Source organism: Fusarium musae, chromosome 7 (genome assembly GCF_019915245.1).
Source record: "Fusarium musae strain F31 chromosome 7, whole genome shotgun sequence".
Taxonomy (NCBI): Eukaryota; Fungi; Ascomycota; class Sordariomycetes; order Hypocreales; family Nectriaceae; genus Fusarium; species Fusarium musae.
The window spans coordinates 85,006-97,381 of NC_058393.1; the positions used below are offsets into that span (position 1 = coordinate 85,006).

The following is a 12,376-nucleotide window of genomic DNA, read 5'->3' on the forward strand; positions in this document are numbered from 1 at the left end:
GCATGTTTGCCCACATCCCGAAGATCTACGTTGGCGCAAATATGCCGCAACGAATCAGAGAAGACTATTTACCAACGTCACGTTGCAGCCATGACGCTTCTTTAAGCATAATACATTCGGAATGGATCCTCCTGCCAACTATGGCGATTTTTCGCATTACGGAACTTTTTCGATGTGACATTGCCAAGATGGGCGGGATAAAGACGTGATTGATTTGCAATGGTGGGATACCGGTGTGATGCGACCCTGAGGACTGACGGAGATGGATAGTCCGTCTGAAAAGGCATAAAAGGAACTGGATTTCCCGCTTTGTTCACCGACGTTCAACCTCGCTCACACCACTTTCTTTGTCTGTACCATTATCATGCGTCTTTCTGCTTCAGTTATTCTGGGATTGGCTGCTTTAGCCGTGACCCATCCAGGCGAAGACCACCGCGATGAGCTTGAAGCGCGTCGCTCCTTCGAAGCCAGTGCTGAGCGACTGTCTCTCCGTCACTGTGCCGAAGTTCTGAAGGCCAGAGGTGTCACCGAGCGTAACATCAAGCGTCGTTCTGCTTTGATCGAGGAGCACCGCCAGAAGCGTAAGTGATCCTAAATGTAAATCTCATGTCTTTCTAATGTGGCTTGTCTCAGGTGGTATCAAGAAGCGTGATCTTGAGGACGTTCTCAACACAGACCACAACAAGACCGATCTCGGCTATACACCCAACACTCCAGCTGAGACCCTCTTCGCTGGCCAAAACTCATGCGTGCTGACCCCCGAGGTCACTCTCGGTCCATACTGTGAGTGCTGGCCATCTATCCCGACGACGTGCGCTAACAATGACAAGACGTCAGTGGCGAGTCTATCCGACGCAATCTGAAGGAGGACCAGGAGGGCGTTGACCTTATTCTCGACTACCAAATCATTAACGTAGCTACTTGTGAACCTGTGCCAGAGCTGTATCTCGAGATCTGGCACTGCAACGCAACTGGTGTTTACGGCGGCGTGAACAATCAGGGAAACGGAAACTTTGCCGACAAGACCAACATCAACAAAACCTTTGGCCGTGGCATTCAGCCAACTGATGAAGATGGTGTTGCTCAGTTTGAGACCCTTTTCCCAGGTCATTATGTCGGTCGCACGACGCATATTCATCTTTTGGCTCATGCGAACGCTACTTTGTACCAGAACAAGACACTTGGAAACGTCATCTACAGCAGCCACATTGGGCAGACTTACTTCGACCAGGACCTGATCGAGGAAGTTGAAGCTCTTGCTCCCTACAACACCAACACACAGGCTCAGACCACAAACGCTGGCGACGGGATCCTAGCTCAGGCTGCCAACCAGGACTACGACCCTGTCGTCGAGTGGACCCTTCTAGGTGACACTGTTGCTGAGGGAGTCTTCGGCTGGCTGGCTTATGGAATCAACATCACTACCACTGAGAAGGTTACCCCCGCTGTCTTTAGATATGAGGATGGTGGCCACACTAACCCTGACTTTGGAGGCGGCGGGCCTGGAGGCCCTGGTGGACCCCGGCCACCAGGCGCAAGTGAAGCAGAGGATACTACGAGCGATACTGCTTAGACTTCAGCCACTGAGTAAGATACTCTGTCGTCTATGGGCATTCGCCGACAGACAGCTAGTTGTTGCTTCTGTTCTGCTATATATCTTATTACAGTTTATATCAAAGCACCTCTAGGCATAATAGATCAATACAACATACAAGATCTATTCTGCCAATGATACACGAGTCCCAGAGAGATCTCACACGTGCACAAGTTATAATTAGAAATAGTGCATCAGGAGTTTGTAAGAGGTACCATACGCCTCAATTATTCCTAGACTCAAGCTAGGGATAAGCACTACGCATCTGGAAGATCCCCCGGGAAGATAAACCTAACCGAGGATTTCCTGACGTAGGCAAGCATCTGAACCCTTGTACGTGGTTATCTCGTCCAATTCGTCTCGTATCCTCTGTACCTCGCCATATCCTATGCGTTGTTGCATCCTTGTCAAGACCTCCTTCACCAGGGTAATCTCTTCCAACGACCTAGCGCCGTAACCGAGTATCAGCAATGGCCATGCTCCCAAGTAGCAACCGCTCCATTTCTGATGTTCCTCGGGGCATTGAAGGATATTCATGGCCAAATTGAGCTGCCATCTCCAGGGCTTTCCATCTTCTTCTCCAGCCGAAAATTCGGGATAAATTGAATCATCGGTTGACGTCAGTGTTTCGGTGATTAGATCAAAGAGGAGGGAGGTTGCAATTATCATCAAGTCGTTGAAGCTTGAATCTCCATTTTGAATATTCTGGCTGTCTTCGTCATCAAATAACAACTGCTCCCAGTACTGCAGCTCAGCCTTCAAGCCCTTGAGGTAGTCGGAAAGATCTGTTCGAGGGACACTGTACGAGTCGATTATCCGTAGTATAAGTCTATACAGGGACGTAGGTACTCCGAGAACGATGTTTGGTTTTGCAGAGGATGGATTTGCATCGTCGTATGAGCGTAGCAAATCTTCAGCATGTGAGATGAATTCTGACTCCAATCGAAACTCGGGTCGGAAAGGCCGTCTTATAGATAATAAGAATCCTTGATATAGCGCGCTTTCAACATTGACCCTGTCCCAGCTTTGTATGAATGGCTTTAATGAGCTGTTATCTCGGTTCCTCAAGCTGAGCAGCTTCACAGCCCCGACAACGTGAGGCCTTGGGTCTGACATTACATCGAGACTCCAGAACTGGGAGTGGATCACGTTAGCCAATATTATGGAGAACAGAAGGACAATTAAGTGCATACATTGTACACGTATAGATATGATGCTACTGTTAGTAAACACGAATGCCGATAGGCATCTGATGGACAAAAGTCCACAAGCTCCTGGTTCAGCCCTCTCATAGCTTCTGTGTAGTATCGCAAAGCTATGAGGCGATATCGATCGTTGTTCATCAGTGTATGTTTGTTAGAAGCACAGTTAGCCAATATGGCATATTTGACGGTTTTGTTGTGTGACATCATGTCCATTAGGTCTGACTGGCACTGAAAGAAGTATAACTTGTCCTTTGTTGGAAGAGTGAGAGAGTTGAAGTGAAAGCTGTAAAAGTGATGCACCAACTCAAACTCGATTTCCGTTTCGCAAAGTGGATAATTGATAGTTGTAAGTGGTGCCCTGTTATTCAGAATGGGGACCATCTCATGTGAAGTCTCGTCAGTCGGTTTAGGAGGAGAGGTTCTCTCGCTGGCGGATGGTAAAGAAGAGGGAGTTGCACGTCGTCGGCGATGTCTTTTATCAGCCATATCAGAGGTGCTGGGCCACGAGCAGCTGCGACCAAAACGAGAGCAGTTCCGACATGATGGCTTTGCTTCGTCGCATTTGACTCGGCGATGTCTGCCTATGGACAATTAGATGACTCACGTTTCTAAACTTCCAATGCTTACATGTAACGCAGCCAGTTTTCGCCCGCAATTTGGCATCTGTCATGATCAAAAGGCGGTGGGTGATGTTCTCATAGATATTCGAGGGGTGAACTGTTATGCAGGCAATGAAAGCGGAGAAGTTATGGTACCAGGGTCATATCAGAAGCGGGGAAGTCGGGGTTTTAAGGGTTGCAACAGGTGATAACAAGAGACTTGGCGCTAGCTCTTTTGGTCTTCTCCAGTATCTCTCGCTAACTTAGTCCCTAAGCTATAATGGACTCCAATGGCTTATACGGAAAGGTACAATACTACAATTATAACAACTCCCATCCTCTAAAAATGGTATCGGGCTTTGATCTAGCACTTTTACGAGCAGTCTGAGGTTGGCTGTTTTATCTATTGTAGAGAAGACTTAAATTTGCAGATCCTAAGTTCTATCTCGAGCCTCCAACCTGTTCATCCTTGGACAATCTTTGACACCAACTCTACAGCGGCGACCGTGTCTTCATCACAAAAATGTTTACCAACTACTTGCAATGCCAATGGCGCCTCAGCATACTCTTCGGGCGAGTCTACTACTGTGTCAGCATGGATTCAGCAACGTCGCTGACAATATGACTTACACTTATTGTATTCTCTTTCCTCTTCAGCGGAACGGGGTTTGAAGTCAAAGTATGGTGTATCGGTTGGCTCAACCTTTAGTCCAGTCGGGAATGAAATGGCTGGCTGATCTAGGAGATTCCAAATGGCCGTGTACGGAATGTAATGACCATCGCCCAACTTTGCAGCAGGCCCGACGTAGGCAGGACAGAGGATGAAGTCAACACCTCGATCCTTCATGATCTTGTGGTACCTAAAGAAGTCAGCTTAGTCAATACACAACCAGCTGAATTCCTACTGCTCTCGGAAAGTGTCTCTTTTGACATTGAAAGCCCAGTTCTCCTGTATGGTAAGAGGCCGTGGCGGGGAAAAGTTGAAGATATAGTCCGACAGCGGCGCAATAGGCTCTCCTCCCTTTTCCAAGAGTTCCTTCTGTGTCACAGCACATTCAGGAAAGTATAGTTTTGACACAATATCCATGCCCTCTTGATGACTATATGGCTCAAAGTCTACTACAGTGACGCCTGCAGTTTTGAGCTTGTCGACGGCGCATCGAAGTGCGCGAAGGACTGGGGGATGGGGTCGGACAAGGCTGCGACAATCATTAGCTGATGGATACTATAAGGAAGATAGAACTGACCCATCCTCCCACATAACTCCAATAGTAAAGTTACCAGGTTCTAGCGAACTGGCCTGCTTCCAAGCCTGAGGCACCAGCGATGTCTCAATCTCCCAGGGTTCCTGATCAAGAACAGCTCTCTGAAAGAGGCCAAGGTCCTCTGCAGTGTTGGCTAGAGGTGAGATGACGCATCGGATGCTCTCTTGCCCAGCACCAGGAAGACACACGCCTTTGTACGGGTTGCGTAGTGCTGTAGTCCTCAATCCATATGCACCGCAAAATGCAGCGGGTACTCTAACAGAACCGCCAAGGTCGGTACCAATACCCAAAGCTGCGCAACGTAGTCCCAACGAAGCGCCTTCTCCTCCACTCGAGCCGCCGCATGTTAACGTTCGGTTGTGTGGGTTCACGGTCGTGCCGTAGATTGGGTTGGAACAGTCAATGTGCTAAATCATCAGTGACAGGTCATCGAATGGGGAAGACTGGCTAACCATTACGCTTTGAGGCTCATTCGTTCGGACATGGAATACTGCTCCAGCCTTCTTACAGCACTGCACAAGCAAGGCGTCTTCTTCGGCAACGTTGTCGATAAGGGCGACGTAAGCCGAATGAGCAATCCGTCCCTTATGGCATATATGCTCCTTGGTTGAGATCGGAATACCGTGCAAGGGCCCCTTGATTTTGCCGGTTTCTTTGAAGTAGGCATCAAGCTCAGCAGCGGCTTCGAGAGCATCAGCACTCATAAACTCGGTAGCAAAGTTGATGAGCTGATGTGCGATATGTGCTCTCTTGAGAAATGCAGTGACAGTCTCGACAGCCGTCAGAGAGCCAGAGGCCATTTGCTCCACCAGCTTCGTTGCGCTGGTAGCTGTGATCTCCAGCTCTCGTGCTGAGAGGAAGCCGCATGTCTCGATGAAAGTAGAGACATTGAGCTGGTTGGCAGGTGGAAGCTGACCAGGTGGTAGAAGCCAAGCTGGGTTGAGAGATTCTCGAAGGACTTTACGGCATTTCTCAGCTTGGATCTCCCAATCGGCCAGGACAGAGGTGTCAGCAGACTTCTGGGGCTGAGAATGGTAGACAAGTCCCCGATGAAGAGATTCAACAATGGAGGTCATGATGTACGATAGAAGGTAATGGAGGCAAACTCGTGAGGGATGATGATGATTAGATAGAGCTTGGCTCTAATCGTAGCTTTATATCTATACTAAGACCCCGGATACCATTGCCAGACAGGACTGAATCAATCTCCTTCGGCCTCTAGCACAGTATCATTGATGCGTACTGTACTTCGAGACAAGCGAAATGCCGTTGCTAGAACCCCTTTCAAGATAACCTATCTCTCGGTAATGATGTCTATTGGCAGGATCCTCGTAAAAGTCAATGATTGGTCAAGACATGGTCTCACGATTGAATCGGTTCAAGGTTCGCCAAACTGAAAGATAAGCTAAAACTCGTAAATACCAACCATTGGCTGCAACCCCGCAGGCCTGGGTCCACCCCCGGATTAGACGATATCGTGATCAACCCTAGAATGGGAACGAGGTGACGTTTGAAGCGCAATCTAGACTTTCTGGGCGATGGGGAGATTGCGATCTAGTACAAGGCGCTATGTTTAAAAGGTGTTATCGCGTTCCGGCTGCTTGGTATCCCTCCATTGCATGTATATAATCCCTGGTCTGTTCGCCAGCAACAGATCTTCACAGACCTGAAGTCAGGAATTTACCAATTTGTTCGTTCTATTATATGCTTCAATATGGGATCAGACGACAACTCGCCCCAGCCCGTGTCGGACTTTGTTCCTGGAACAGTCCTCCTTGTTGACTTTGATGGCACCTTAGAAACTCGCCATGCTCAAGGTCATCGGGACATCGTTCTCGTACCAACACCATCTGATGATTCAGATGATCCCTTAAACTGGAGCCGATGGAGAAAGACTCTGCTCATGGCAACTCTATGCGTGCATGTTAAGCCACTGACTCTTGGGAGACAAGTAACTAACGTCATTGATCTACAGGTACTGTCTTGCCGTTGGTATCGCCTCCGCCGCGATTTACTCCGTTCTTGTTCCAATCTCAGCTGCCACTGGTCTTACAGTCGGTGATCTGAACTCTGGAACTGGATACATGTTCTTGACTTTCGGATGGGGATGTCTCATCTGGCAGCCTCTGGCACAAAGGTTCGGCAAACGCCCTGTATACCTTTTGTCCTTACTAGGAACAACTGTAAGTCTACCACACCTTACACCTTTCTACCCTGACTCACGATCATCAGGGAATCATGATCTGGGCTCCGCATGCAACGACCAACGGCCAATGGATTGCCAACAAGGTCCTCCAAGGGACCTTTGGTGCTCCCATCGAGTCGCTCTGCGAAATCTCCGTATCAGATGTCGTAAGTAGCCATCTTACTCCCTTGCTTTGCTCAATTTGACTAACCTATGCAGTACTTTGCTCACGAGAGAGGCACATATATCGCTTACTACGCCTTGTTCCTTGGAGGCTCAAACTTTGTTGCGCCTGTCATCTCTGGCTTCATCAACGACGGACAAGGTTGGGAATGGGTTCTTGTAAGTAGCAAACACTGATAAGAAGTTCCTCGACTGACTCTAGAGTAGCACTGGTGTGCCATCTTCAATGCAATCGCATTCGTCATTTGCCTGTTCTTCATGGAGGAAACAAAATACAATCGAAAGGCCACTCCACTCCATCTCAGCGATACTGTCGATCTAAACAAGTCGACCGAGTCTCCTACCGATGGCAAGAAAGAACTAGAGTCGCAGACTACTTCAAATGTAGATGTCGTCAACGGCACCATTCTCCCCTCCTCCAAGACATTCCTTGACAAAATGAAGATCTTCCGAAGCGAGCATGTCCAAGACAGCGTCCCTTTGAAGGGAATGCTAATTCGACCCTTCAAGTACTTCTCCCTGCCCATCGTTGTATTCTGTGGCTTCATGTACGGCGCTGTTGTCTGCTACTTCAATGTCCTCAATGGTACAGCATCGATCATTCTCTCGGCTCCTCCTTATTCATTCAAAGCAAGCTCTGTTGGTCTTTGCTACATCGCTACTGTTATTGGAGTCTTTATCGGGTAAGCCTGGTCGCGGTTGCACTCAAATCATACATAAGCTAACAAGAAACAGGTCATTCTTCTCCGGCCCGATTGGAGACAAGTTCGTCCTGTACATGACGCGCCGTAATAACGGTATCCGCGAGCCTGAATACCGACTCTGGCTTTACTCTGTTCTGGGTCTACTCGTACCAGGGGGACTACTACTCTGGGGCGTCGGAGCTGCTCATGAAGTTCACTGGTCAGGACTCTTGTTCGCCATGGGAATCTTGGGTTCCGCGATCACTGCAGGCTGTCAGCTCCCTCTCAGCTACTGCATTGACTGCTATACTGAACTTGGCTCTGACGCCATTGTCACAATCATTCTGATTCGCAATACTATGAGCTTTGCCATGGGCTACGGGTAAGTGACTCACCATCCATCAAGCTTTCATCTACTAACCTCTCTCAGTGTCACTCCCTGGGTTACAGGAATGGGCTATCAGAATGCTTTTCTTGTCGCTGCCTTTGTTGCAATGTCGCAGTTTTCACTTGCCTTTGTCTTCATCAAGTATGGCAAACAGCTTCGACGAAACAGTACTGCGAGCTATTTCAAGTACCTCGAGCAGGTCAAGAACGACGGCCTCATTCACTAAGTGGCATCTCGTATATGTCTTTGGTCGACTGTTGCTGTAACTGTATCTTTCATATTTGTATTAAACTATTCACTACTTGAATTGTCAAATCGGTCATCTGATACCTGTTCCGCAATCTCCTTCGACTTTTATACATTGTATCGCAGGCATTTTTAAACCTCGCCTTCAACTTGCGTAGTCGGACAATTAAAATTGGTAAGGACTTTCCCTTCTCACGATCAAACAAGACATTCCTTTGACCAAATCATCAAGTCGATTGTTGAGGCTCCATCGAGGACTGAGTCGTGTGAATAATATTTGCTGTAGGTGTGATTGAATCGAGTAACCATCTTAACAGATCAACGTGGCCTCATATCGAAGATCACGAGCCAGCCTCCTATGCTTCAATATCTTAGAATAAATTGGAAGCGAATTCCTGTCTCTTATATCTTCTGAACAAGTGACAACTAGGTGTTCAATACTGTATCTATCAACCTTTACCATAATTAACTAAGCCAGTACCCCATTACCAGCCCAATTTCAAGATCATGTGCGTAGAAATAACATACCAAACCGTCTGCCTGGTCTGTGAAATCCTTCTTACCCAGCGATTCTCTGACCACTGTTGTCCCCAGTCTCGAGGCTTCTTTGGACGATGTGGAAGACGCGGAAGGAGGGTTGAGGCAACTAGAACGTTGTGTTCTAAGTGTAGAAGTAAAAGTAAGAAGAAATGAGTGAAATGTGCTGATATGGGAGTGAAATTAACTCCAGCTTTTGGACATTGGAAAGCTGGGCAATGTCCTCCGATATTAAGTAGCCTAGATAGACTAAGCGAACGCAATCAGTAGCTTTTATTATTGTGCAGCCAAACTGCATCATTGTACTTCGCCATTTGACATAAGCAAACAGTAGTAGAAGTCCAATACGTGACATCAAGTAATATGAGGCTGATTAGCAGACTTTTTCAGTCCATCATTCCCTGTGCATGTTTTACCACGTAGACTGTGAACTATTGATGAGCTCTTGCAGTGAGTCATGGTTAGAGATACCAAGAGGCAATGTTAGTCTATCTAAGACTCAGGCAATTGTGTAATCACAAGCTACTTTGGCCTGTGAACATGGTAGCTGTCGTATGTAACCGTGAACAACACCTTGCATACTACAGAGCCACCCATATTCCTTTCAACTATAAATTGCCTCGTTGTCGCCCCGTGTTTTAGAAACATCAGCTCGATTAAATCTTCCATTCTAAAAGTCTGAGCAAAATTCGTTTACCATCTACAGTTTAACCCTATTCATACAGGCAACCACGATGTGTCGGCAATGCAGAGAGTTTGAGATATGCCCAGATTGCCGCAATGGTAAAATGACAAGGAATGTCACGTACCCATGCAATGCGTCAAGGGGCATAGTTGGGGCTTGCAGAACACCAACCGAGGTAATTGACACTGAGGTTGAGAAACTGTGCGCCGGGTGCAAGGAGAAGAGAAAGAAGAAGAATAAGAAGTGATCGACCTCTTGACGTAGCTATGTATTTGTTCTCTCTGCCATGAAGAAGGACAAGATCCTAGGCACGATGTAATAAAAGTGCTACATTATTCCCCTTCGGCCTTGCATGAAAGCAGGTTTCGTAAGCCGTGAGAATACGCCCTAATTCTTAAAATAAATTTCTAGTCTATCAAGTATACACATACAAAGTTCGGTACTATCTTCTTCTAACTTCCAGCTGAGTATATGGATCAGTGGCACTCAAAAAGCCAAACGACATAGGCTTTCCCAAGCACCCGTCCTTCAATCTAATGTCATACTTGAGTATGATATGAGCCAGGCAAAGCTTCAACTCGCTGCCAGCAAAGAACCTTCCAGGGCACAGGTGTTTTCCCATGCCGAACTGAGCATGCTCCGGGCTTGACTGCACGAACAAGCTTGTGTTGTCGCCAGCTTGTCGGCGTTTATAAAAGCGCCACGCGTCGAACTCTTCGGGATTCTCAAACTTGGTGGGGTCGTACATCTCTCGAGAATCGATGGCGATGTGGGTTCCTTTTTCGAGAAGAGTGCCATCGGGAAGCCGGGTGTCACGGATGACCAATCTCTCCAATATGACTTGAATGAGTTAGTAAGTGTGAAAACCCTCCTGGAGAAAGTACTTACCTTGTGAGGGGATGTGCCTTTGGGTCTCTTTCATAACGCTATCGAGCAACTGCATCTTGACGAGTGAGGTAGACGTAAAGTCGTGATCAGGTGCAGCATCTTCAATCTCTCGTCTCAAATGTTCAACAACCTCAGGGCGGCGAGCAACCTCAATGAGAATCTGTCGGAACAGCTCTGACGTGGTAAACAGAGCGGCCATAGCCAGGGCAAGCTGAACATCCGCCGGCTCAAACTCATTTCCGAGTGGCGACTCAAGAGTCCAAGCAAGGGCGTCATAGTATGCAGGGGGCTCCTTTCCTTGTTTATTGGCTTCCTCTTCCTCCTGTCGTCGCTTCTGAACCACCTTGTTCACCATCTCACGCGCTCGCTTCAGACCGGCACGGCAGGCTGCGGGCCCTGGGAGATACCAGACAACTAACCGCCTCAACCACGAGGGCCACAGATGCATTTCTCCAACAGCTCCAAAGTAGTCCAGAACATAAGCCCTCGAGACCTTTTGCCACTCCGGGTCAGCAGCGAGCTCTGGTCCAACAAAGATGGAAGCTGCTGCGCGAGAAATAACTCCGGTAGTTCCATCTTCCCAGTTGAGCGTCTTCCAAGACTTGCATTCTCCCCAAATGTCTGATAAGCCTGCATTGATATGTTCATCCATGATAGGCAGAGTCTTTTCAGTTTTGGATAGCTTTCCCTGGACCATGTTGATGACCATCCTATTCGGGTGATGCAAGACATGCTGGACGTCGAAACCAGGATAGCTGGCAAAGTATTCGTCTCTCACGAGTTGCTGATGGTCCAGGTCCTTGTTGTTCTTGGCCCAGCCGACACAAGAAGGGGGCAGAATTGTCTTGATACCATTTGGGACCAAGATGGTAAAGGGTTCATCGCCATACTTGGCAGCACCCTCTTTGAGTAGCTTTCTTGTATTTGTCTTGTACTCGTGATGCGCCTGACGGTGGAAGAAGTCCTTGGGGTATTTGTTGATGATTGGGAATTTCGGTTTCTTTTTGGCGAAGATGATAGCCCCGATCAGGATGGCTATTATTGAGACACCAAGGCCGAAGGGAGAAGCGAGGAAAGCCATTGATTACTGTTATAAATGTTGAGAAGAAAATATATGAGAAATACAATAAGAATCAAAAGGCTTGTCATTTAACATTTAAGTCATTGAGATTTTGATTGCGCCTGTATCATTATTATTTCAGAGGTACTCAAAGTGGAACCCCAAGAGTTGAGATTTTTGTATGAGTCCTCGCCAGAAACGAGTTTTCGCGCTCGGATACAATGATGATGCCGTCTTGGATATGCTGGCATTCTGATTGGTCCAGCACTGTCTCGCTTCCATGCAAAGGTGGCGAGGCATGCCACAGCGCGGAGTTAGCGTAGAGTACAGGCCCAGTTCTTTGACGGAAGAGGAAATCTCTTGAAGTGAGTCATCTCGAATCATTGTAGGCCCAGATTAGTGCTTGTTTAGTGTGTTTTTATTGTGAGTAAACTCCTGTTCTCTAGCTGGCATTATAGGTCTGAAACCACCATCCATGTCTCCCATTAGCAATTCGCAGACAGCCTACCTTCAGAGTCGCCAGGAAAAGGCTGAAGTTCGTTATCCAGAGCGCCGCGTCTGCCTGTGCTGTTTAGACACGTGGGATTCCACATGGCAATTATGCATCGATGGCGAATAAAACAGAGAGGATTATCCTCAAAGGGAGTCTTATTGATGTTGAGAGAACCTTCGTGTTAGGAGGTGTTTCCGAGTTTCCGATATGGTGAAAAGAGCCGTGAGGAGTCAGACGACCTCAGTTATTGTCTGACCTATTGAGTGCCTGGTTCAGAGCCGATAAAATGGCCGACACAGCTGCGCACTCCATGCAGAACACTCTCAAATGTAAAGATCTGGCTTACTGAAGATAGTCGCTGCTTT

At 47.6% G+C, this 12,376-nt stretch overlaps 5 protein-coding genes across 5 annotated transcripts; 2 read left to right on the forward strand and 3 right to left on the reverse strand.

The window, feature by feature from the left end:
* Positions 1-364: 364 nt before the first annotated feature.
* J7337_009176 (uncharacterized protein) lies at positions 365-1,573 on the forward strand (the record flags this gene model as incomplete). Its single annotated transcript, XM_044826777.1, has 3 exons — positions 365-581; positions 634-783; positions 831-1,573. The coding sequence occupies 3 exons, from the start codon at positions 365-367 to the stop codon at positions 1,571-1,573; spliced, it is 1,110 nt and encodes a 369-aa protein (XP_044677371.1).
* Positions 1,574-3,861: 2,288 nt separating this feature from the next.
* On the reverse strand, positions 3,862-4,245 carry J7337_009177 (uncharacterized protein; the record flags this gene model as incomplete). Its single annotated transcript, XM_044826778.1, has 2 exons — positions 3,862-3,983; positions 4,029-4,245. The coding sequence occupies 2 exons, from the start codon at positions 4,243-4,245 to the stop codon at positions 3,862-3,864; spliced, it is 339 nt and encodes a 112-aa protein (XP_044677372.1).
* Positions 4,246-4,299: 54 nt separating this feature from the next.
* Positions 4,300-5,739, reverse strand: J7337_009178 (uncharacterized protein; the record flags this gene model as incomplete). Its single annotated transcript, XM_044826779.1, has 3 exons — positions 4,300-4,597; positions 4,646-5,070; positions 5,116-5,739. 3 exons carry the CDS (start codon positions 5,737-5,739, stop codon positions 4,300-4,302), a joined length of 1,347 nt encoding a protein of 448 aa, XP_044677373.1.
* Positions 5,740-6,377: 638 nt separating this feature from the next.
* On the forward strand, positions 6,378-8,328 carry J7337_009179 (uncharacterized protein; the record flags this gene model as incomplete). The annotated part of the gene is made up of 6 exons (XM_044826780.1): positions 6,378-6,614; positions 6,896-7,015; positions 7,068-7,190; positions 7,239-7,714; positions 7,767-8,096; positions 8,145-8,328. The coding sequence occupies 6 exons, from the start codon at positions 6,378-6,380 to the stop codon at positions 8,326-8,328; spliced, it is 1,470 nt and encodes a 489-aa protein (XP_044677374.1).
* Positions 8,329-10,012: 1,684 nt separating this feature from the next.
* On the reverse strand, positions 10,013-11,539 carry J7337_009180 (uncharacterized protein; the record flags this gene model as incomplete). Its single annotated transcript, XM_044826781.1, has 2 exons — positions 10,013-10,410; positions 10,459-11,539. The coding sequence occupies 2 exons, from the start codon at positions 11,537-11,539 to the stop codon at positions 10,013-10,015; spliced, it is 1,479 nt and encodes a 492-aa protein (XP_044677375.1).
* Between the last annotated feature and the right edge of the window lie 837 nt (positions 11,540-12,376).